Genomic DNA, 23,882 nt, shown 5'->3' on the forward strand with positions numbered 1-23,882 from the left:
TCAATGAATCACCAATGTTCATTTATATTCAACAAAATATGTGATTAAATCCTGCCTCCCAACCTTTAAAATACCTTCTTTTCCAATGTCATTAGCTTTATTGATGAATAAAGCTTATTAAACCCCTGAACTTCCTGCAGCCTTTTTGGCAAGTCCAGGTTGTAAGTTCTTCTGCTAGATTTATTTTACTGCCACAGCCTTCTCTGTGTGTCCAGAAGTGACAAAGTATCTCATCCATCATTTTTAAAAGATCATGAACTAAACCAATATTCAGCAATTTCTCTGATATAGCTAACTGGAGGATTCATGAATCCATAACTGACAACTGCTTACTTGGTCTGCCTCTACACGGTCCACACTCAACTTTTCCATTAGAGCATTTACATCTATTGATTTCTGTTGAAGAACTGGCTCCAGAGCTGAAAGATCAACTTGCATTTTGTCTACCAACACGTTAGTCTCCAGCAGTTTAGTGAGACCATTCTTCACACGATCCCGAGCCTACCAGAATAAAAGAAATATTACAATTAAATCAGTCAATGGGATATTTCATAACATCAAGCCTTCCAATATGAAATTTTCAACTGCCTCTCGACTTCTCATTCAATTTGTCTAACTGTAGCTTCTTGCAGTTTATTACCTTCCTTCTCATTGCATTCCACACTTGTAAGCATCTGCAAGTTTGAAAATTTTACTGTGTACACATTTTCAGGTCATAGATATATCACAGAAAAGAACAGCTGTTCAACACTGACCCATGGCAAAAACTACAGTTCAAATTTAAAATTTAAATCTAGACATACAGGATGGTAACTGGCCATTTCTGCACATGAGTCCATGCCATCCAATTAACCTACACCCTGGTATGTTTCAAATGGTGTGAGGAAACTGAAGCCCACGGAGAAAACACATGCAGACACAGGTAGAACGTACAAACTCCTTACAGACAGTGTGGAATTCGAATCCTGGTCCCAATTGCTGGTGCTGTAAAGACATCGTGGTAACCGCTATACCAACTGTACCACCCCAAAAAGAGCGACGCGTGAACAGGGACTTGAACCCTGGACAATCAGATCAAAAATCTGATGCTCTACTGACTGAGCTAGTCTCCAAATTGAAAAACTATGTTTACCATTAATCTCTGTTGACTACCTTGAATCTATTTTTTTATCCTTGCCGCTACTGACCCTTTAACTTTGTAAACCAGCCTTTGTGCCTACTGAAAATTTAAGAAAATTAGGTTTATGGCATTCACTTCATAAATATTCCCTATCATCTTCAACAAAGTTTAGCTTATTGAAAATTTTCCAAGCACCCATTATATTTTTTAGAAATGTTCAAGGACAGGCCTAGAACATAATCTAGATATTCTGCAATGAGTGATTCACCTCATGACTCTACCATCAACAACATACATCAGAATTGTGATGCAACACTATTTGTCTGGATAGGAGGAGCTATATTAATACTCAAGAAGGTAAATGCTTAAACATTTACTCTCAATCAGTAGTGAACAATGACTGCCAAACACCAAGGATTATGCAATCCTTCATGATTTACTGGATAAAGAACTAAGTATTCTTTGTGAAGAATTCTAGCTAGGAAATCATTTCAAAACTATTCAGGAATGGAGAGCTCACCACCAACATTTTAAGGACAATCTGGGATGAAAATAAATGTTGATCGTTTTCCTGATAACCACGTTGTACAAAATTTATTTCCAGAAAAAAATCAATAAGGTGCCGCATAATAGATGTCTGCACAAGATAAGAATGCATGGAGTTTGTAGTAACAAATTGCCATGGATAAAGTAAAATAAGGAAGTCTGCAGAACACAATGCTGGGGAACCTCAGCAGGTCAAACAGTATATTTTATCTCTTTCTTTTTGGCTTGGCTTCGTGGACGAAGATTTATGGAGGGGTAATGTCCACGAGAGATACAGGCTCGTTTGAGGCTGACAAGTCTGATGCGGGACAGGCAGATGCGGTTGCAAGGGAAAATTGGTTGGGTGTTGGGTTTTTCCTCCTTTGTCTTTTGTCAGTGAGGTGGGCTCTGCAGTCTTCTTTAAAGGAGATTGCTGCCGTCGAACTATGAGGCGCCAAGATGCACGGTTTGAGGTGATATCAGCCCACTGGCGGTGGTCAATGTGGCAGGCACCAAGAGATTTCTTTAGGCAGTCCTTGTACCTCTTCTTTGGTGCACCTCTGCCTCGGTGGCCAGTGGAGAGCTCACAATATAACACGATCTTGGGAAGGTGATGGTCCTCCATTCTGGAGACGTGACCTACCCAGCGCAGTTTGATCTTCAGCAGCGTGGATTCGATGCTGTCGGCCTCTGCCATCACGAGTACTTCGATGTTGGAGATGAAGTCGCTCCAATGAATGTTGAGAATGGAGCGGAGACGACACTGGTGGAAGCGTTCTAGGAGCCGTAGGTGATGCCGGTAGAGGACCCATGATTCGGAGCCGAACAGGAGTGTGGGTATGACAACGGCTCTGTATACGCTAATCTTTGTGAGGTTTTTCAGTTGGTTGTTTTTCCAGACTCTTTTGTGTAGTCTTCCAAAGGCGCTATTTGCCTTGGCGAGTCTGTTGTCTATCTCGTTGTCGATCCTTGCATCCGATGCAATGGTGCAGCCGAGATAGGTAAACTGGTTGACCGTTTTGAGTTTTGTGTGTCCGATTGAGATGTGGGGGGGCTGGTAGTCATGGTGGGGAGCTGGCTGATGGAGGACCTCAGTTTTCTTCAGGCTGACTTCCAGGCCAAACATTTTGGCAGTTTCCGCAAAACAGGACGTCAAGCGCTGAAGAGTTGGCTCTGAATGGGCAACTAAAGCGGCATCGTCTGTAAAGAGTAGTTCACGGACAAGTTGCTATTCTGTCTTGGTGTCAGCTTGCAGGTGCCTCAGATTGAAGAGACTGCCATCCGTGCGGTACCGGATGTAAACAAGGAAAGCTGCCTCAGGACCTTCGTGATGCCATCATCATCACCCTGTACAAAAACAAAGGCGAGAAATCAGGCTGCTCAAACTACAGGTGAATCACGCTGCTCTCCATTGCAAGCAAAATCTTCGCTAGGATTCTCCTAAATAGAATAATACCTAGTGTCGCCGAAAATGTTCTCCCAGAATCACAGTGCTGCTTTCGCGCAAACAGAGGAACTACTGACATGGTCTTTGCCCTCAGACAGCTCCAAGAAAAGTGCAGAGAACAAAACAAAGGACTCTACATCACCTTTGTTGACCTCACCAAAGCCTTCGACACCGTGAGTAGGAAAGGGCTTTGGCAAATACTAGAGTGCCTCGGATGCCCCCCAAAGTTCTTCAACATGGTTATCCAACTGCACAACAAGGTCGGGTCAGATACAGCAATGAGCTCTTTGAACCCTTCTGCATTAATAATGGCGTGAAGCAAGGCTGCGTTCTCGCACCAACCCTCTTTTCAATCTTCTTCAGCATGATGCTGAAACAAGCCATGAAAGACCTCAACAATTAGTATATTTTATATAGCAAAGATAAAGATGCATAACCAACATTTTGGGCTTGAGCCCTTCATCACGGTATGGAAAAATGTTTGCAGGCATACAAACAAATAGATAAGGAAGGAGGGATGGGGAGGAGCATGGTCCCAAAGGCAGGATGTTATGGGTGAAGAAGGGAGGGAGGGCATAGCAGCAAGCAGGGCAAAGAGGGATGGCTCAGTGAATAGCGAGGGAACGGGGTGGAGAGCTAAGGGAAAGAAAGACGGTGGGAAGGGAAGGGAAGGGAGGGAGAATGGAGAGCAGGTCAGCAGAAAGCAGAAAAGTCATTGTTAATGGCATCCGGCTGAAGCCTGTCCAGATGGAAAATCAAATGTTGCTCCTCCAATTTACAGGTGGTCTTGGTGGGAAAATACATGAGGTCGTGGACAGACACAGTATGGGAGTGGGATACGGAATTGAAATGGTTGGACATTGGCAGATCCCTGTCACTGATGCGGACAGAGCAAAGGTGCTCAATGAAGCAACCTCCCAATCTGTGCCCTGTCCCTCCGATGTAGACAAGGCCATAACAGGAGCACCAGATGCAGTAGATCACTCCCGCTGAAACACGTATAGTGTAACTTCACTTGGAAGGCCTGTTTGGGGCCCTCAACTGTGGTGTGGGTGGAAATGTTGCACTTCCTGTGGTACCGGGGTGGGGTGTGGGGCGATTGATGGGAGGGATGAATGCACAAGGGAGTCACAGAGGGAGCGGCCCCTATGAAAGGCAGAGAGAGGAGGAGAGGGGAAGATGGGTCTACTAGCAGGATCATACTGTAAGAGCTGGGAATTTCAGAGCATAATGTGTTTAGATGTGGAGGCTGGTAGGGTGGTAGGTAAGGGCAAGGTGTTTATTGGATCTGAAAGCAGAGGAGGCTAAGGCAGATGAGCGTAAAATGAAGGAGATGCGGGTGAAAGCTGAGTTGAAGGTGGTTGAGGGGAAGCCATGTTTGAGAAAGAAGAGGAACAGTTCAGATGATCTGGACTGGAATCCCTCAAAAATAGAATCCTTTCAGGGGAGTGGGTGTGAGGAAGTGTAGTGGAGGTAGTTGTGGGAGTTGCTGGGTTTGTAAAATATGTTGGCAGAAGGCTTGTCTCCCAAGATGGAGGCAAAAATCCAAAAGGAAAATCAAATGTTACTCCTTCAATTTACAGGTGGTCTTGGTGGGATAGACACAAGGCCATTTACAAACATATGAGTATGAAAGTGGGACACCTCCCTCTCCACCCATATCCATGATATATCACATACTCCCTTCAAAGTCCATGAACTGGACCGCCTCATTTTTACTCTGGATGTCTAATTCCTTTATATCTCCATCCCTCATACAGAGATTGAGTTTGAGATAGGGGTGGAAGTTGCCAGCGAAGTGAATGAAGTTGACAAGCTCATCACAAGCGCATGAGGCAGCAGTGATGTCGTCATGAATATAGCATGACTTGTTCCATAAAGCTACAAACAAGTTGGCGTAGCTGGGACTCATGTGGGTACCCATGGCTTCTCCTTTTATTGAAGGAAGTGAAATGGGGTCAAAGGGAAAGTTATTAAGGGTGAGAACAAATTCTGCTAGGCAGAGGAGGGTGGTGATAGAGGGTGACTGGTCTGGTCTCTTGTCAAGAAAGAAACAAAGTGCTTTGAGATCTTCTGTATGAGGGATGGAGGTATAAAGGAATTGGACATCCATCGTAAAAATGAGGTGGTCCAGTTCATGGCATTTGAAGGGAGTATGTGATATATCACGGATGTGGGTGGAGAGGAAGGTGTCCCACTCTCATACTCATATGTTTGTCCATGGCCTCATGTACTATCCCACCAAGACCACCTGTAAATTGAAGGAGCAACACTTGATTTTCCATCTGGGCACTCTCCAGCTGAATGGTATTAACATTGACTTCTCTGGTTTCTGCAAAGCTACTCTCCATTCTCCCTCCTCCCCTTCCCCTTGTTTTCTTTCCCTCAGCTCTCTACCCCTTTCCCTCTCTATCACCATGCCATTCCTCCTCCCTTTGCTTGCTACTGTGGCCTTCCTCCCTTCTCCACGTATTACATCCTCCCTTGGGGAACCATACTCCTCCCCCACCCCTCCCCCTTATGGTTTTTTTGTTCTGATGCGTGCCAACATTTTTCCATACCTTGATGAAGGGCTCAAGCCCAAAACGTTGGTTATTTATCTTTATGCCTGCTATATAAAGTATTCTGTTTGATCTGCTGAGTTTCTCCAGCATTGTGTTTTTACTATGTGATAAAGGATTGGTTAATCTATAGAAGACAGAGAGTTGGGATAAATGAATATTTTCCTAATTGACAACTAGCGGTGAGCTGAGTGCCACAGGGATCAATGCGAGATTCATAATTGTTCAAAATATATATAAATAATTTGGGGGAGTGGACCAAGTATGGTGTATCCAAGTTTGCTCATGACATTAAATTTCTTCACCTTTTCCAGAAAGGTTCCGAGGTCATAGTAGTCCACAGGACTTTAGTGGTATTATCTCTTTCCCCTCTTGCCATATTGGTCTTTATTCCCAATATGTTTTTTTTTTCTTTGGCTTGGCTTCGTGGACGAAGATTTAAGGAAGGGGTAAATGTCCACGTCAGCTGCAGGCTCGTTGGTGACTGACAAGTCCGATGCGGGACAGGCAGGCACGGTTGCAGCGGTTGCAGGGGAAAATTGGTTGGTTGGGGTTGGGTGTTGGGTTTTTCCTCCTTTGTCTTTTGTCAGTGAGGTGGGCTCTGCGGTCTTCTTCAAAGGAGGTTGCTGCCCGCCGAACTGTGAGGCGCCAAGATGTAACATGGTCGGAAATCAACCAATGTAAATTATACACTTCTGAGTTGACCAGTCGTGCTGGTGTATTTTAAAGGGGTACAAATATTTTAGTGTTGTGCTGTTTCTTAGTGAAAAATTAATTTGTATTCTTATTTAATAGCAAAACACAGACTGTTTTTACAACTGAACTGCAGAAAGGAAAAATAATGAAAATTGCTTGACCAGCAATATGAAAGTGAAACAGAAACAACTGCGTAAATCTTGTTGTTTGAAAATTCATTCTTTGTGATATGTTGCTCTCTAACTCTGAAATTCTCTCCATTGAATTCACTAACTAGGCCAGTGGTTCCCAACCTTTTTTCTTTCCACTCACATACCACTTTAAGTATTCCCTATGCCATAGGTGCTCTGTGATTAATAAGGGATTGCTTAAGGTGGTATGTGGGTGGAAAGAAAAGTTTGAAAACCACTGTTTTAATCGTACCCAATTGATTCGTTCTGGGCACAATTTCCTAACTCCAAAGGAAATGGACCAATGACAATTTTTCTCAAGCAAAATATTTCAGTAAGAATTGGGTCTAGAGCAGTGATTCTCAACCTTCCCTTCCCACCCACCTTAAGCAATCCCTTACTAATCACAGAGCACCAATAGCATAGCGAATTCTTAAAGTGGGATGTGGGTGAAAAGGAAAAGGTTGGGAACCACTGAACTAGATGAATTTCGAGGTTAGTAGATTTTATTTAAACTATCAATAAAACCTTACTTAAATAAAATATAGTTAAAAGTGTTTTAAGGTAATTATATAATCAGAAATTAAATTTAGCTTTGCATTTGGAAGAAAAGCAACAAAAATTATCCTTACTGTAATCAGTTCCTTGCGTTTTTTCTGCAGCATGGCCAGATACAGATTAATCAGCTCAAGGTAGGATGTGGGCGTTGTGTAGTACCTTCGTCGCAACTCTGCATAATATTGCTCTGCAATGTCATTCACACTGGTGTGGACTTGAACACACATTTCAGAAAATTTACTCTTCATATCATCACTGCCAAGATCGACAGTTGCAAAAAAGTTTTTAGATGCAGAAAGAAGAGCTTCCCGTGGCCACTGAAGAAAAGAAACAAGTTCCATTAATTTTTTTACCATTAACAAATAAATAAATATTCATGGGTATTTTTTCTAATTTATTAACGTGGCTGAACAAATGATACCGCACACTTGAAATGCTAGCAAGTTATAAACCAAATCACAAAGGACGTGACTGAACGAGTGGACAATTAAAATAACTGAGTTGTTTGCTGGTAAAGTTCACAAAGATACCAGCTAATTTCCTTTTGGTGCCAATGGCACCATCAGAATTAACCTACAAATGTGATGTAAAGGTCATTTATTACCTGAAAGGCACTCTAACTTCTGTTGCATCCTAGTCACTTTTCACCAGGAACTAATGGGAAGTTAGCAATAAGCCTTGAAAACGTTTTGAACTGCTGCTAAAGCTCACCCACAAAAACTGTTTTACATAAATTCATGTTACAGAAATACAAATTTGGAAACATCATTAATTTAATAGAAACTGTTAAATTGGTTATAGTCTAGACATTTTTTATATTATTTATCAGTTGTGGATGTGGCTGACAAGGCCAACTTTTAATGTGATCCTTAAATGCTTTGAGGAAGTGGTAGTGAGCCACCTTTTTGAACCACTGCATCCTCTCCCTCACCCCAACTTTTATTCAGGTACCTATCTGATTTTCAGCAGTCCTGAAGAAGGCCTCAGGCTTGAAACATCAACTGACTTTTATTTTCTATAGATACTCCATGTCCTGCTGGATTAGATGATAAAGGCTGGCAATGTTGGAATCTGATAGAGAAGGTGACATAAAGGTATAAAGAGAGACCAGATGGAACCAAAGAGTTGTGGGGAGCCAGGGGTGAGAAAGTGGAAGAATCCAGTGAGGAAATTAGGGTGGAAGGAGATAGAGTGAAATTTTGAAAGTCTGCAGACTGTGTGATTGTAAAAAAGAAAATAGAAATGCTGGAGGACTTGATAGAAGGAGATAGAACCAAAGAAGGGGGTGGGATGATAATGGACTGGGGTTGGGTGGGAAAGGGGACTAGAACTGGGAAAAGGGGATATAGTGAGGAGCCAAAGTTATATGGAAGAAGAGAGAGGGGCTCGTTCCCTGAAATTAGAAAATTCTATGTTCATACTATTGGGCTGTTCTGTTCCATTTTTCATTGGACCTCTCTCTGACAGTGAAGAAGACTGGACAAGTCAGGTGGGAGTTGGAGGAGGAAGTTTCAGCAGAAGCTAGACATTTGCACCACATTCTGGCATAGCAGAGTTTGGTAAAGTGAAGTGTTGAGGTGCATATATTCACAACACATCCATTGTCTGTTTAAATGATTAGAGGGATACATTCAGACTGGAGAACCTATAGCACTATAATAAATCAGGGCTTTTACTCTGTGGGTCACTGGAGCAGAAGCTATTAGTCAAATGTACAAACACCATAAGGATAACATCACGAAAGTATCGACTATTGCAAAGAGCCAATATTGCACATGACAAATTTGTACAGGCAGAAAATCTGAGTGTACTGACAATAACCACACCAGCAGTACGAGTATAAGACAGCCTTAATAAACTAATATGTACACTAAGAGGTCTTGTCTCTCTGCAAGATGACCCCTGGTGAACTAGTGGTGTCATTACATATCAACACACTGAGAACATGTTAAAATACAGCAATTTCCTTAGCTAGGGGTTGATCCTGGTAAACCCATTTTGTGCTTGTGGTAAACCATTGTGATACTATGATTGGCTGCTGCTACCTGGACACGCCTCCCATACTGATCCTATCCATAGTCTTTTGAATGCACCCAATTTCACTCTAATTGTCTTGATCAGACAATTAGGTTTTTTTTTACATATTTTATTTAAATTTTGTGGTCAAACAAGTATCAAAAATTAGCCATTATAGATACATAGAATGAAGCAAAAAAAAATCAGTGATACAGGTTGTCCATGTTTCCAAATAACCCCATCCTCCTTCCCCCTGCCCCCAAGTAAGTCCCCAAGATAGAAGAGGGAAGCAGAAAATAGAAGAAAAAGAAAGAGAAAATTAATAAAGAAAAGGATCCACGAAAGAGAAGCTGTCAGGATCTGGGATCCAGTCCAGAAAGCCTAAGTCTTTTTCTTGCCTGGATCTCAAATATAGGAAAGAACAGGGACATAAAAACGAAAAAAAAAAAAATATCTTAAATATTCAACCCTGTGTAATGCAAATGTGGCTGCCATACCTGCAAAAACATTTTATACTTCTTCCTTAAATTATAAGTAATTTTCTCCGGGGACACAACTATGCATTTCTGCATTCCATCGGGCTATGTCCAGAAGGGAATCAGACTTCCAGGTCACCACAATACATTTCCTGGCCACTGCTGATGCAACTTTAAGAAATTTTAATTGGTACTTAGACAGCCTCATTTTATGTCCACAATATTTTCTTAGGAGAAACAATTCTGGACTTTGTGGCAATTGTTTCCCAATAATTTGGTTTAATAAAATTCTTAAATTTTCCTAAATTTAGAGCATGACCAGGTAGAATGCAAAAAAGGTTCCTGTTTCCTCCCCGCATCTAAAACATTTATTAGATATATTGGAATTTAATTTATGTAATTCTGTGGGGTAAGATATAGCTGATGCAAAAAATTATATTGCAGCAGTCTATATTTTACATTAATTCAATTAGTTATGCAGTCCTCGCATAAGTCAGACCAATTCTTATCATCAGTACTCATAGTCAAATCTGATTCTCAACTTCTTTGTGTCCCCCTTCGAATCAGAATCCCCATTTCACTGCACTCTGGGAAAATCATTGTCGGTCCTAATTCATCTCTGAAAAAAGCTCCAAATTGAAAGTAGCAAAAGATTGTATTATTAAGAATATTGCATTTATTTTTTAACTGTTCAAATGACATTAATTGCCCTTGTACATAACAATCTTCTACATATCTGATCCCTTTACAGGACCATGTATGTGGATTTTAGTTATCCATTGTTAAAGGAATTAATCTATTTAAATCAAGGGTGTTTTTTGAAGTTATTTTTCTTTTTAATCCAAATAAATTATTAAATGTATGCCAAATATTCAAAATGTGCTTTATTAATGGTGCTTCCTTTCCACCAGAAATAAATTTAGTGTCCTATTTACATATGAAATCTTCTACTACTCTCTCTCCAACTTTGTGCAGTTCAATTTCCACCCATGAAGTCTTGTCTCTTCCATCAAAGAGGGAAGTGACAAATTTCATCTGGGCTGTCCAATAGTGGTATTTAAAATTTGGGAGTTGTAACCCTCCCATATATTTCCAAGTCAATTTTTCCATGGAGATTCTGGTTAACACACCTTTCCAGAGAAACTTCCTAATTAACTTATTCAAACTTTGAAAGAATTTCTGTGGTAATGGTATTGGAAGAGTCTGAAAGAGGTTTTGTATATGTGGAAATATATTAGTTTTAATAAAGTTAACTCTTCTGATCTGTGTTATTGGAAGAGTTACCTAATCATTAAATCTTCTTCAATATTTTTAAGCAAGGAAGGTATACAATTTTTATTAAATCATTATCCATTTGGATCCCCAAGAACTTGATCCCGTTCTTAGGCTATCTAAATTGTGTATTCCTTTGGCAGCCAATGAGGTTGACGGCTGTTCAAGTCTATAGTTAATAAAAGCCTATCAGTTTCACAACTTCATTTTTTTGTGATTATTGATGGTGCATCAGTGCAGATCAACCACTTGTGGAGCTTAATGAGGTAACAAAAAATTCTGATGTGTTTCAACACAGAGGGAAGCAATTTCCTTTCCTTTATTTACTTTAATTAACTTGCATGTACTTAACTGTTTTTAATTGTGCACAAATGTTTTTGTTTCTATTCTTGACATTTAAATGTTGTTTTTAATTTAAATTTAGAGTACAGCACAGTAACAGGTCATTTCAGCCCATGAGCCCATCCAGCCCAATTACACCTAATTAACCTACACCCCCAGTACATTTCGAATAGCATGGAATTCGAACCCAGGTCCTGATTGCTAGTGCTGTAAAGGCGTTGCGCTAACTGCTACTCGAACTGTGCTGCCCTAAAACTCATTTTTATATTTTTATTTTCTAGTAGTACTGGAGTAATTTTGGATGTTTATGAATATCCCAAAACAAATATCCAGTTTAAATAATAGCTGACAGCCAGTATCCTGAGGCTGTTATTCAACCAATTGTCAAGGCTATTGTTACAAGCCCAGGGGACCCCACAACTCAGCAGCATCAGAAATTCACCAAGACAAATGGTTACTTCAACAAAAGTTGCTTTTAATTATCTTTAAACATGAAAACAGGATCAAACTTTATCTTATTACTATTAACCTAACTTAACCATCTTCTAATTCTAAGCACATATGTATATAATGTGTGTGTAAGTTGAGAAAAGTTCTTTGATTCACAATCCAGTCTCATTTTTCACTCCTCCAAGTTCACTGTTTGCAAGCAATTCTTATGCTGTGCACAGAACTTTACATTTATGAATTTCAACAGGCTTTGGTTCTTGAAAGGTAAATGGCTGCCATTCAGGAAGGTTCTTGACAGTTTTCAGAGAGAGATTTGTTGTTCACTGGATGCAAACTGATTCCTTCTGGTCAGCCACGTCAGCGTCTTGCCAAGGAAACTTGCCCCATCAGGGTTTTCCAGATGATAACCTCTTTCTTTCAAGTCATCACAGAGTTCCTTTTTATTTCTCTTATTTCATGTGAAACATTAGGCAGCCAGTGTTCTCATCTTGTATGAACCACAAGGGTTTTGACCAGCAGAACTAAGCACTCACAACCCATCTTCAAATGGGGTTTTTCAACAAGCTTCCCAGCTTGTCATGTTCCAGTCCCATCTGCTGCTGCTGAACTGCAGAACTGAATTTTCTCTCTCTGTCTCTCACTCAGAGAAAAGCCTGTTTTCCTCTCTCTGCTTACAAAACCCACATGACCCTCTTAGAGCATCAACCTGCACTCAGACAGACTGCGGCTCTGAACCTAATCCTCCGAGTTCTTTCATCTGTTGCTTTCCAAAACAACAATCCATTTGTGAAGTCCCCATAGGCACTCTTCAAAGTTTTTGTAAAGGCTCATGGATCTGGAATGCCTGGCTTGAGCAGAGCTCCAGTATTTTAAATGAGATCTGTTCTGAAGTGTTTCTATATGACCTACTCTAAAGAAAATCCCGCCACAATTTATCTCCTTTAAAATATATCTATATACAATATGAAATACAACATAATATGTCACATTATTCTGAGACAAAGCCTGATATCTTCAAAGAGTTACTAGACCATGAAACCAGGCTTGTTGCCCTGTTCAATGGTATGAGGAGTATGATAGAAAAAAAAAGATTAGTTCCACATCTTCTGAGAAATGCTATTGAAAGATAATAAATAAATTCCCAAAAATTTCCCAACTTTCATAACAGTTTAGCAGACTTACTGATACTGCATACCTGAACAAACCAATCAATGGTGCAGCAATTTACTAAGGATGGAAACATACGACATCGAGATCGAAATGCATCGCCGACAGGACTCATGCATAGCACAATGTGCAGTTTCTGGCGAACACGGTTGATGAAAAACTGAAAAACCTAGAAAAAGAACTTTTCATTTAATGAATTAATTTTCACACTGAGTGTCATTTATTATCATGACAGCTTAAGAATAAATCAGAAAGTAACTATTTAATTCAGACTTCTGAAAACTTAAGCTAATTGTTCAAATGTAATGATAAGTTGAAAAATTATTTTAAAATTAATTTCTAATGTCCTTTAAGACAGAGGATATATACCTCATGTTTTTGTTTCTAAAAGAAAAATACAAGAACTGCAGATGTTGGAATCTTGAGCAAACAATAAGAAGCTGGAGGGACTCAGCAGGTTAGGCAGGGCCCACAGGGAGAAGTGCTCAGTCAATATTTGGTGTTGGGATCCTTTATCGAGATTATATGATCAGAATTCTGGGTGATGTGTATCAACAGCAATTTAACTAGACAATGACCAGGATTTCTAATGAATCCATGTGCTCAGCAAACTTCATGAGCTGGTCAAGAGGTTACTGAATTTTATTCCATGGATGCTATTAGGAGAGAGAATTAATGGAATAGGGAACCAGGTTTCATGGACTGACCAATGGGAGGCCTCTTGCGTAGATAATTATAAGAGCATAAGAACTGGGAGCACCAATAAGTCATCTGGCACATCAAGCCTGCTCTGCCATTCAATAAGGTCATGGATGATCTGGTCGTGGACTCAGTTCCATCTGTTTGCCTTTTCCCCACAACCCTTAATTTGCTCCCCATGCAAAAAACTATCTATGTCTTACATATATTGAATGAGGCAGCCTTGGGCAGAGAACTCCACAGATTCATTTGTCTCTGGAAAAAGCAGTTCCTCTTCATCTCTGTCCTAAATCTACTTCTCCGTATCTTGAGGCTATGTTGTCTAGCTCTCATCTCACCAAACAGTGGAAACAACTTTCTAGCTTCTTCCTTACCTATTTCTTTCAGAATTCTACCCGTTTAAGAGCAGCGAGGTTCTACTGGAACGGTACAGGTGAGGTCACCTGGAGTACTATGTGTAGTTCTAGACTCTGTATTCTGGTAGTCCAGAGGTTGATTCAGAGATGAGGGGGATAGATTATGATGAGAGATTGAGTCACCTGGCACTATATTTGCTGGATTCAGAATGAGAGGGAATCTTATAGATGGCATTAATTATTTTGAATCGAACACCTGCATATTTTCCCATGGAGGTGAGATACCATTCACAGTAAGAAATCAGAGTCAGAATTTACTGCCATGAACATGTCACAAATTCAGAAGCTCATCAGTAAAGGCAAACATCCATGATTCCAGTGCAAAATCTACCATTTTGTGCCTCCTATTAAATATTACTTGCATTAAATATCTTCAGACTAAATTTGTTGCATCCACATCTGGACTTTTAAAGACTTACTTCGTCTCTGTTTCCTTCTGGTATTCCAGCATCTTTAGCTTTTGGACGTGTGGCTGCAAGAACTTGCTCAAGCTCATCTTTCTCGAATAAATTTGGGACCTCCCCTGAGTTGAGGATATTATTAAGATCTTCCAGAAACTCCTCTACTATTATCTGTTTGGAAACAATTATATAACAGCATAATTTCATCCAAGCTCTCATGGTTAGAAAAGACGTTCATCATCTGAAATAACAGAATAAATGACGTTAAAACACTCACGTTCTCAATTCTACACTGACAATTAGAAATCTTTAACTGAAGAGATATAATATCAGTAATTCCTTTGTCCCTTCTGAAAATAAAGATAATAATGTAGCGGCAGCTACAAGGAAAGAGACTCTCCACCACGACGTTCGGAGTTTCAACGGCAGTTTAATTCAAAACTCGCGTGTGCTCCTTTAAGGGCAGCGTGAGCTCCGCTCCACATGGGCGGTGACATCATCACGCTGCCTGGGGCGTACGCTAATTTCAAACAATGAGGCAAGGAGGTCCCCCGATGGCGCCATGTACTCGCACCTGCCCCGCTGACGCCACGGTACAAGCAGGGCCAGTTCGCTATGAGTAAGTGCACCGCCACGATAACATTTTATTCTGTTTGGAGTTCCAGGATCATCAACTGGCAGAGTTGTATGTTCACAGTTTTAGAACATAAGCCTGATGGTTATGCCGACCTAAATATACCTACCAAAGAAAACTAAACCCTCCAAACCTCATAACCTTCTATTTTTTTTCCATCAATGAGCCTGTCTACGAGTTTTTTAAATGCCCCTTATATTTTGGCTCCACCACCATCCCCAGCAAACCATTCCAAGCACCCACAACTCTGTGTAAAAAAACTCTGATGTCTCCCCTAAACTTTCTTCCTTTCACTTTTTACAGATGTTCTCTGGTGTTTGCTTCTCCTGCCCTAGGAAAAACGTGCTGGCTGTCAACCTTATCGATGCCTCTCAGAACCTTGTAAACTTCTATTGTCACCTGTCATCCTTCTACACTTGAAGGAGAAATCCCTAGCTCTGCTAACCTTGCCTCATGATCTCTATTAAGTCACCTCTCATCCTTCCTTACTCCAAAGAGAAAATCCCAAGTTCTGCTAACCTTGCCTTATAAGACTTCAGCCGCTTTCAGGTGGAATAGCTGGGAGAATGCAGCTCCAGAGCTGGCTACGGGTGTGTGAGAAGCAACATTCAGGTGGCAGCACTGAAGGCACTGTTCTGGCACCTAAAAAGTCCGCAGCAGGGAGAGGCATTGTGGAGCAAATGCCAGCTCCTGTCGACTGTGGCCATAGTCGCACCCACTTTCTGGTGTATAGGGGGAGCGCTCGGAAGCGGAGAATACACCTGCCTGAGGAGAGTTGGGTAAGTACTCCTTGGGTCAGGGTTCACTGCTTTCAAGTGGCCTCCCAACAGCCACATTTGGGTATTTAAGATGGCTTTATGTTGGGGTATTCTGGCCACCTAAAAGTGGCTTTATTTTCCAATCCAGGCAAAATCCTGGTAAATCTCCTCTGTACCCTCTCCATAGCTTCTTCATCTTCCTATAATGAGGTGATCAGAACATAACACAATATTCTAACTGTGATCTCACCAGAGATTTGTAGAGCTGCAACATGACCTCTCGACACTAGTACTCAATCCCCCGATCAATGAAGCCTAGCATACCATAGGTCTTCTTAACTGTCCTATCAACCTGCATGGCAACCTTGAGAGATGAATGGATTTGAACCCAAAAATCCCTCTGTTCTTCCTTACTGTTAAGTATCTGACCATTAACCCTGTACTAAACTTTCAGGATTGACCTTCCAAAATGCATCAACTCATCTTATCTGGATTGAGGTCCATCTGCCACATTCTGCATCATGTCCACAACCTTTTGCAACTGTGGTGCACACATAATCACATCGACATGATGGAGTGATTAAACAGCTTTAATTACCAAAAACCTGAGCATTACTTAATCACTACTTAGCCAGGTTCCAGGTACAGGAGCAAGAGAAAGCAAGTCTGGACATGCCAGCCTTTATTGGGAAATCCTCGAAGGAGCTAAGGGAGAGGTTAGAGAAGGTTAGGGAGGTTTGGACTGACCAGTCCATACATCTATACAAATGCCATTCACCCCTTCTTTGAGATAAAACCCTAAGGGGTGATGTGGCGATGTGGAGTGCATACTGTACTTTATTACATATCTATCTCTCTCTCTCTCTCTATATATATATATATATATATATATATATGTAATAATATATATGATTTATTTTGTACTGATTATACATATCCAACCCCATTCTGAGAAGTCCAAATAAGTTAGCCTTTTCTACAGCTGTAGTCCCGGTCCGGGCTGAGGGTAGGCGGCGGCGGCCCCGATCTGGGAAGGAGCAAGGGGGAGGGGGAGGCAGTGGCCCCGGCCTCGGTCGAGTGAGGCAGGCAGAGGCCCCGGTCTGGGCAGAGAGGTGGAGGCGGCAGCCCCAGTCCGAGCACAGGGAGAGCAGCGGCGGCCCCGGCCCCGGTCCGGGCTGAGGGTAGGTGGCGGCGGCCCCGATCCGGCCAGGAGCAAGGGGGAGGGGGCGGCCCCGGCCTCGGTCGAGTGAGGCAGGTGGAGGCCCTGGTCCGGGCAGAGAGGTGGAGGCGGCGGCCCAAGGCCGGGCACAGGAAGAGCAGCGGCGGCCCGGGCCCCGGTCCGGGCTGAGGGTAGGCGGCGGCGGCCCCGATCCGGGCAGGAGCAATGGGGAGGCGGCGGCCCTGGCCTCGATCGAGTGAGGCAGGCGGAGGCTCCAGTCCGGTCAGAGAGTTGGAGGCGGCAGCCCCAGTCAGGGCACAGGGAGAGCAGCGGCAGCCTTGGCCCCGGTCCGGGCAGTATGGACCGACCTAGGAGAGGAGGAAGGCCCCTCCAGCCCGGGTAAGAAACCTGCATAGGAGAAGGCCACTCCGATATAAAACCTACGACCCAAGGACCTCGCTGCCACGTCCCAGCTTGCTTGGCCACGGCACACAAACTATGGGTGTAAAGGGTGGGGCCAGTACTGCGCACACTGCACTCCACCTAAAAGCTCCTTTGTGCAGGCCCGAGGACAGGTCCACGTCCTCCCCCTCCACGTCCTCCCCCTCCACGTCCTCCCCGTCCACGTCCTCCCCGTCCACGTCCTCCCCCTCCACGTCCTCCCCCTCCACGTCCTCCCCCTCCACGTCCTCCCCCTCCACGTCCTCCCCCTCCACGTCCTCCCCCTCAAAAGATGCTCACAAACTCAAGCGAGCATGCTGGAACATCAGAACCATGCTAGACAAGGCTGACAGCCACCGACCTGAACGTTGGTCTGCCCTCATTGCACATGAACTCCTCAGACATGACATCGACATAGCCGCTCTCAGTGAAGTCCGCCTGGCAGATGTAGGCAGCCTCCAAGAACGCGGCGTGGGCTACACACTCTACTGGTCTGGTAAGCCTTTCGATGCACCACGCCTATCTGGTGTAGGCTTCATGGTCAAGAACTTCATTGCCTCCAAACTCGAAAACCTTCTGATAGGCCACTCGGACCGAATCATGTCCATGCGACTCCCCCTTCAAAACAAGCGTCGCATCACCCTCATCAGTGTCTATGCTCCAACCCTCCAGGTGGAACCAGCAGAAAAGGACAAGTTCTACACTGACCTCATCCAACGCACCCCGACAGCCGACAAGGTTGTCATCCTTGGCGACTTCAACGCTCGCGTCGGCAAAGACTCAGAAACCTGGCCAGGAATCCTGGGCAAGCATGGCGTCGGCAAGTGCAACGACAATGGGCACCTCCTGTTGGAGCTCTGTGCAGAACACCGGCTTGTAATTACAAACACCTTTTTTCAGCCGAGGGACAGCCTTAAGATTACCTGGATGCATCCCCGATCCAACCACTGGCACCTCCTGGACTACATCCTGGTGCGAGAAAGTGACAAATGAGATGTGCTCCACACCAGGGTCATGCCCAGTGCGGAATGCCACACTGACCACCGGCTGGTTCGCTGCAAGCTCAACGTTCACTTCAAGCCAAAGCCCAGGAACAGTAAAGCCCCCAGAAAGAGGTTCAATGTTGGAAACCTGCAGTCAGACGAAGTGAGAGGAAACTTCCAGGCAAACCTCAAAGCAAAGCTCGACGATGCAATCCGCCTCACGGACCCATCCCCTGAAACCCTCTGGGATCAGCTGAAGACTACCATACTGCAATCCACTGAAGAGGTACTGGGCTTCTCCTCCAGGAAAAACAAGGACTGGTTCAACGAAAACAGCCAGGAAATACAGGAGCTGCTGGCAAAGAAGCAAGCTGCCCACCAGGCTCACCTTACAAAGCCGTCCTGTCCAGAGAAGAAACAAGCCTTCCGTCGCGCATGCAGCCATCTTCAGCGCAAACTCCGGGAGATCCAAAATGAGTGGTGGACTAGCCTCGCAAAGCGAACCCAGCTCAGCGCAGACATTGGGGACTTCAGGGGTTTTTACGAGGCCCTAAAGGCTATGTACGGCCCCTCACCCCAGGTCCAAAGCCCGCTGCGCAGCTCAGACGGCAAAGTCCTCCTCAGCGACAAGATCTCCATCCTCAACCGATGGTCAGAACACTTCCAATCTCTTTTCAGTGCCAACCACTCAGTCCAAGATTCCGCCCTGCTCCAGCTCCCTCAACAGCCCCTAAGGCTAGAGCTGGATGAGGTCCTCACCCAGGATGAGACATATAAGGCAATCGAACAACTGAAAAGTGGCAAAGCAGCAGGTATGGATGGAATCCCCCCCAGAGGTCTGGAAGGCTGGCGGCAAAACTCTGCATGTCAAACTGCATGAGTTTTTCAAGCTTTGTAGGGACCGACGAAAACTGCCTCAGGACCTTCGTGATGCCACCATCATCACCCTGTACAAAAACAAAGGCGAGAAATCAGACTGCTCAAACTACAGGGGAATCACGCTGCTCTCCATTGCAGGCAAAATCTTCGCTAGGATTCTCCTAAATAGAATAATACCTAGTGTCGCCGAGAATATTCTCCCAGAATCACAGTGCGGCTTTCGCGCAACAGAGGAACTACTGACATGGTCTTTGCCCTCAGACAGCTCCAAGAAAAGTGCAGAGAACAAAACAAAGGACTCTACATCACCTTTGTTGACCTCACCAAAGCCTTCGACACCGTGAGTAGGAAAGGGCTTTGGCAAATACTAGAGCGCATCGGATGCCCCCCAAAGTTCCTCAACATGGTTATCCAACTGCACGAAAACCAACAAGGTCGGATCATATACAGCAATGAGCTCTCTGAACCCTTCTCCATTAACAATGGCGTGAAGCAAGGCTGTGTTCTTGCACCAACCCTCTTTTCAATCTTCTTCCGCATGATGCTGAACCAAGCCATGAAAGACCTCAACAATGAAGACGCTGTTTACATCCGGTACCGCACGGATGGCAGTCTCTTCAATCTGAGGTGACTGCAAGCTCACACCAAGACACAAGAGAAACTTGTCCGTGAACTACTCTTTGCAGACGATGCCGCTTTAGTTGCCCATTCAGAGCCAGCTCTTCAGCACTTGACGTCCTGTTTTGCGGAAACTGCCAAAATGTTTGGCGTGGAAGTCAGCCTGAAGAAAACTGAGGTCCTCCATCAGCCAGCTCCCCACCATGACTACCAGCCCCCCCACATCTCAATCGGACACACAAAACTCAAAACGGTCAACCAGTTTATCTATCTCGGCTGCACCATTGCATCGGATGCAAGGATTGACAACGAGATAGACAACAGACTTGCCAAGGCAAATAGCGCCTTTGGAAGACTACACAAAAGAGTCTGGAAAAACAACCAACTGAAAAACTTCACAAAGATAAGCGTATACAGAGCCGTTGTCATACCCACGCTCCTGTTCGGCTCCGAATCATGGGTCCTCTACCGGCATCACCTACGGCTCCTAGAACGCTTCCACCAGCGTTGTCTCCGCTCCTTCCTCAACACTCATTTGAGCGCTTTCATCCCTAACGTCGAAGTACTCGAGATGGCAGAGGTCGACAGCATCGAGTCCACGCTGCTGAAGATCCAGCTGCGCTGGGTGGGTCACGTCTCCAGAATGGAGGACCATCGCCTTCCCAAGATCGTGTTATATGGCGAGCTCTCCACTGGCCACAGTGACAGAGGTGCACCAAAAAAAAGGTACAAGGACTGCCTAAAGAAATCTCTTGGTGCCTGCCACATTGACCACCGCCAGTGGGCTGATATCGCCTCAAACCGTGCATCTTGGCGCCTCACAGTTCGGCGGGCAGCAACCTCCTTTGAAGAAGACCGCAGAGCCCACCTCACTGTCAAAAGGCAAAGGAGGAAAAACCCAACACCCAACCCCAACCAACCAATTTTCCCCTGCAACCGCTGCAACCTTGTCTGCCTGTCCCGCATCGGACTTGTCAGCCACAAACGAGCCTGCAGCTGACGTGGACATTTACTCCCTCCATAAATCTTCGTCCGCGAAGCCAAGCCAATGAAAAGATATATATATATATATATATATATGTTAATAGTGTCCATCACAGGTTCAGCTTGTCCGGTGGTCTCGTAATCCTCTGTGACTTCCAAGGCGCTGTTGTTCCTGGGTTGAGCTCGCAGGACTGTGTACTTGTGTGGGTGGAATTTCAGTAACAGAGCCCTTCGCTGCCTGTTGGGGTGGGATCCTTGCTGGCGAGATCTCTATGGGATTGACCACCACAGGTGCTTGCAAGGGAGGTTCTACAGTTAAATAGGGGGGGCAGGGGTACTTCAAAACCCTGGAACATGGATGGGTGCTGTGTCGATTGACCGTCTGGTTCTTCTGTGGTCACCTGATCAGTGTTAGTGTACTCTGCCCTAGCCAGGTCTCGTACTGACACTGTGTCCTCTCTCCCGTCCTGGTACCGCACAAATGCGCATTGTGTGATTGCATGTTCCAGATGCATTTTTTCCACCAGGCTATCTGTCTTGTGGGGTCTACTATGACTGTGAAGAAGTACCGGCCCTAGTGTCGTCAGCCAGATTGGCATAGTGGTTCCGGATGCTGTCCTCCTGGGAAAAGAGTCTCTCATGGGGGTTGACATCAGTAGCTGTGCATAGCAGGGACCTGGTAGCGTGCAGTGTGTCCAGTAGTACCTCTTGCCATTGTGAGATGGCCAGAGGGCCAACAGGATTGCTCTCCAGATTGTACCATTCTCCCTCTCCACTTGCCCATTCCTGAGGGGGTTATAGCTAGTAGTTCTGCTTGTGGCAATCCCCCTGCCTGTAGGTACTGTTGCAGCTCCTGACTCATGAAGGAAGAACCCCTGTCACTGTGTATGTTAGCTGGGGTATCCAAACATATTTAATATGGTCCGGAGTACTTTGATGACTGTGGCTGCGGTTGTATCCAGACAAGGGATAACAAACAGGAACTGGGAGTACTCATCGACTACATTCAAGAAGTACAGATTCCTGTTATTGGATGGGAAGGGACCCTTGAAATCCATACTAAGACATTCGAAGGGACAGGTTGCCTTAATCAGTTGGGCTCTATCCGGTCTGTAAAAATGCGGCTTGCATTCAGCACAGAGCGAATATAGGACAGTTCCCAAATCTCCTCAACTGAGTAAATTTCCAGCCTTCACGAAGTGATACAGCCTTGTGACCCCAAGGTGACAGAGATTGTCATGCAGGAACTTCAGACGATCTGCTTGTGCGTTGGCACACGTTCCCTGGGAAAGAGCATTGGGCGGCTCATTAAGCTTCCTGGGCCGGTATAAAATCTCATTATTAAACATGGAGCATCTGTTTCTCCACCACATGATCTCATCATTTTTTATTTTACCCCGCTGTTTGTTGCCCTCTGGTCTATCAGCAGTGTAAATGGTCTACCAGCCAAATGCCTCCAGAGGCACACAGCTTCCACTATGGCCTGCGTCTCTTTCTCAATTGCCGAGTGTCTGAATTCCAGGCCCTGGAGAACAATGCCACTGGCCTGCCTGCCTGATTCAGCGTGGTTGCTGGGCAACATCAGAGGCATCACTTTCCACTTAGAATGGGATGAATTGATCAATGGCCTGCATCACCACCTTGGCAATCTCATCCTTGATAACCTCGAAGGCTTTACAAGCCTCCGCTGATGGAGGCAAGTCTGTTGTCTTCGTAATTGGGGACCCATTGGACATAATAGGCACCTTTTCAGGGCTTTCAGATTCTGAGGCAATCATAGATCCCTAAGGGGGCGTATTCTCTCGGGGTCTGGTGACATGATCACTCCCTCCACCACATACCATAGTATCACCAGCCATGAAGTACGGAACACGCACTTCTTCTGATTATACATCAGGTTTAGTGTTTTTTGGTGTGGTGAGGAATTCCTTTAGATTCGTATCATGTTCCTCCACGTCACGGCGCATATGGTAATGTTATCCAAGTACAAGAACATTGCCTTTAGTTTCTTATCGTCCACCATGTGGTCCACCTCCCTTTGGAATACTGATACCCCATTCGTCAGACCAAATGGCACTCTGCGGAACTGATACAGTCGGCCATCAGGTTCAAAAGCCGTGTAGGGCCTGTCCTCTTGGCAGATTGGGATCTGATGGCATTCCAACTTATGGTCTATGGTGGAAAAGACCTTATATTGGGCTATCTCATTCACCATGTTGGCGATTCAGGGTTTGGGGTAGGCATCCAGCAACGTAAATCAATTCACAGTCTGGCTGTAGTCTATTACCATCCAGTTCTTCACCTTTCCCCTCCCATCCCCCCCCAACTTTTACCACCAGCACCAGTGCTCACCAGGGGCTTTTACTAGGCTCATTGATGTCTTCAGCCAACAGCCTCTGGACTTTGGTTTTAATGAAATGTCTGTCCTTCGGGTTTTATCTCCTGTTTTGGCGGCTATCAGTCTGCAATTCTCTGATAAGTGCTCAAATAGCAGAGGTGGAGGGACCCAAAGGGTGGACAGCCCGCATATACTGCCCAGCTTACTTTCATTGGCTGGGCTGAATTCCTCGTTCTGCACTGTGATCGGGGAGGGGGGGTGTGTGGACTGTCAAACTGCATTGTTACACTTTCCAGCTGACATTGGAAGCCTAACCCCAGGATAACCAGTACACAGAGTTTGGGCATGACCATGATTTTAAAATCCCTGTACTCCCTGCCCTGCACCCTTAAGTGTACCCAACAGTACCCACGTCTCTGCAGACTGGGCTTTAGATGCCAGGGATATTCGGCACTTTTCCAGAGAAACCTTAAGTGCACACCGCTTTATTAAGTTCAGGTGGATAAAACTTTTGGTGCTCCCTGTGTCAAACAAATAGCCCGTGACATGACCATTTACCTCAATGTTCATCATTGATTGTGCCAGCTGGTGAGGCCTGTTCTGATCCAGCGTCACGGAGGACAGGGTTAGGTCTGATTCAGAATCATCATTGTACCATTCCTATCGGTAATATGTCGGACTTGGCACCTCAGAAGATGGCCACCCCCAGTATTCGCACATGGTTGGGACCAGAGGTGAAGTTCACGATTGCTGATCCGAAACCAGAAGTGAC

At 44.5% G+C, this 23,882-nt stretch overlaps 1 protein-coding gene across 10 annotated transcripts in view; it reads right to left on the minus strand.

Moving 5' to 3' along the window:
- The window catches only part of dnah6 (dynein, axonemal, heavy chain 6), a 362,044-nt gene that overhangs the window by 125,259 nt on the left and 212,903 nt on the right, over window positions 1-23,882 (minus strand). For all 10 annotated transcript variants that reach the window (XM_069923917.1, XM_069923897.1, XM_069923911.1 and 7 more), the window contains 4 exons: window positions 14,335-14,487; window positions 12,829-12,969; window positions 7,152-7,394; window positions 334-501 (listed from right to left, as the gene is read on the minus strand). In XM_069923917.1, coding sequence (XP_069780018.1) covers window positions 334-501; window positions 7,152-7,394; window positions 12,829-12,969; window positions 14,335-14,487 — 705 coding nt within the window. The remainder of the gene's footprint in view (window positions 1-333; window positions 502-7,151; window positions 7,395-12,828; window positions 12,970-14,334; window positions 14,488-23,882) is intronic.

The sequence above is a fragment of the Narcine bancroftii genome, chromosome 1 (assembly GCF_036971445.1).
Source record: "Narcine bancroftii isolate sNarBan1 chromosome 1, sNarBan1.hap1, whole genome shotgun sequence".
Classification (NCBI taxonomy): Eukaryota; Metazoa; Chordata; class Chondrichthyes; order Torpediniformes; family Narcinidae; genus Narcine; species Narcine bancroftii.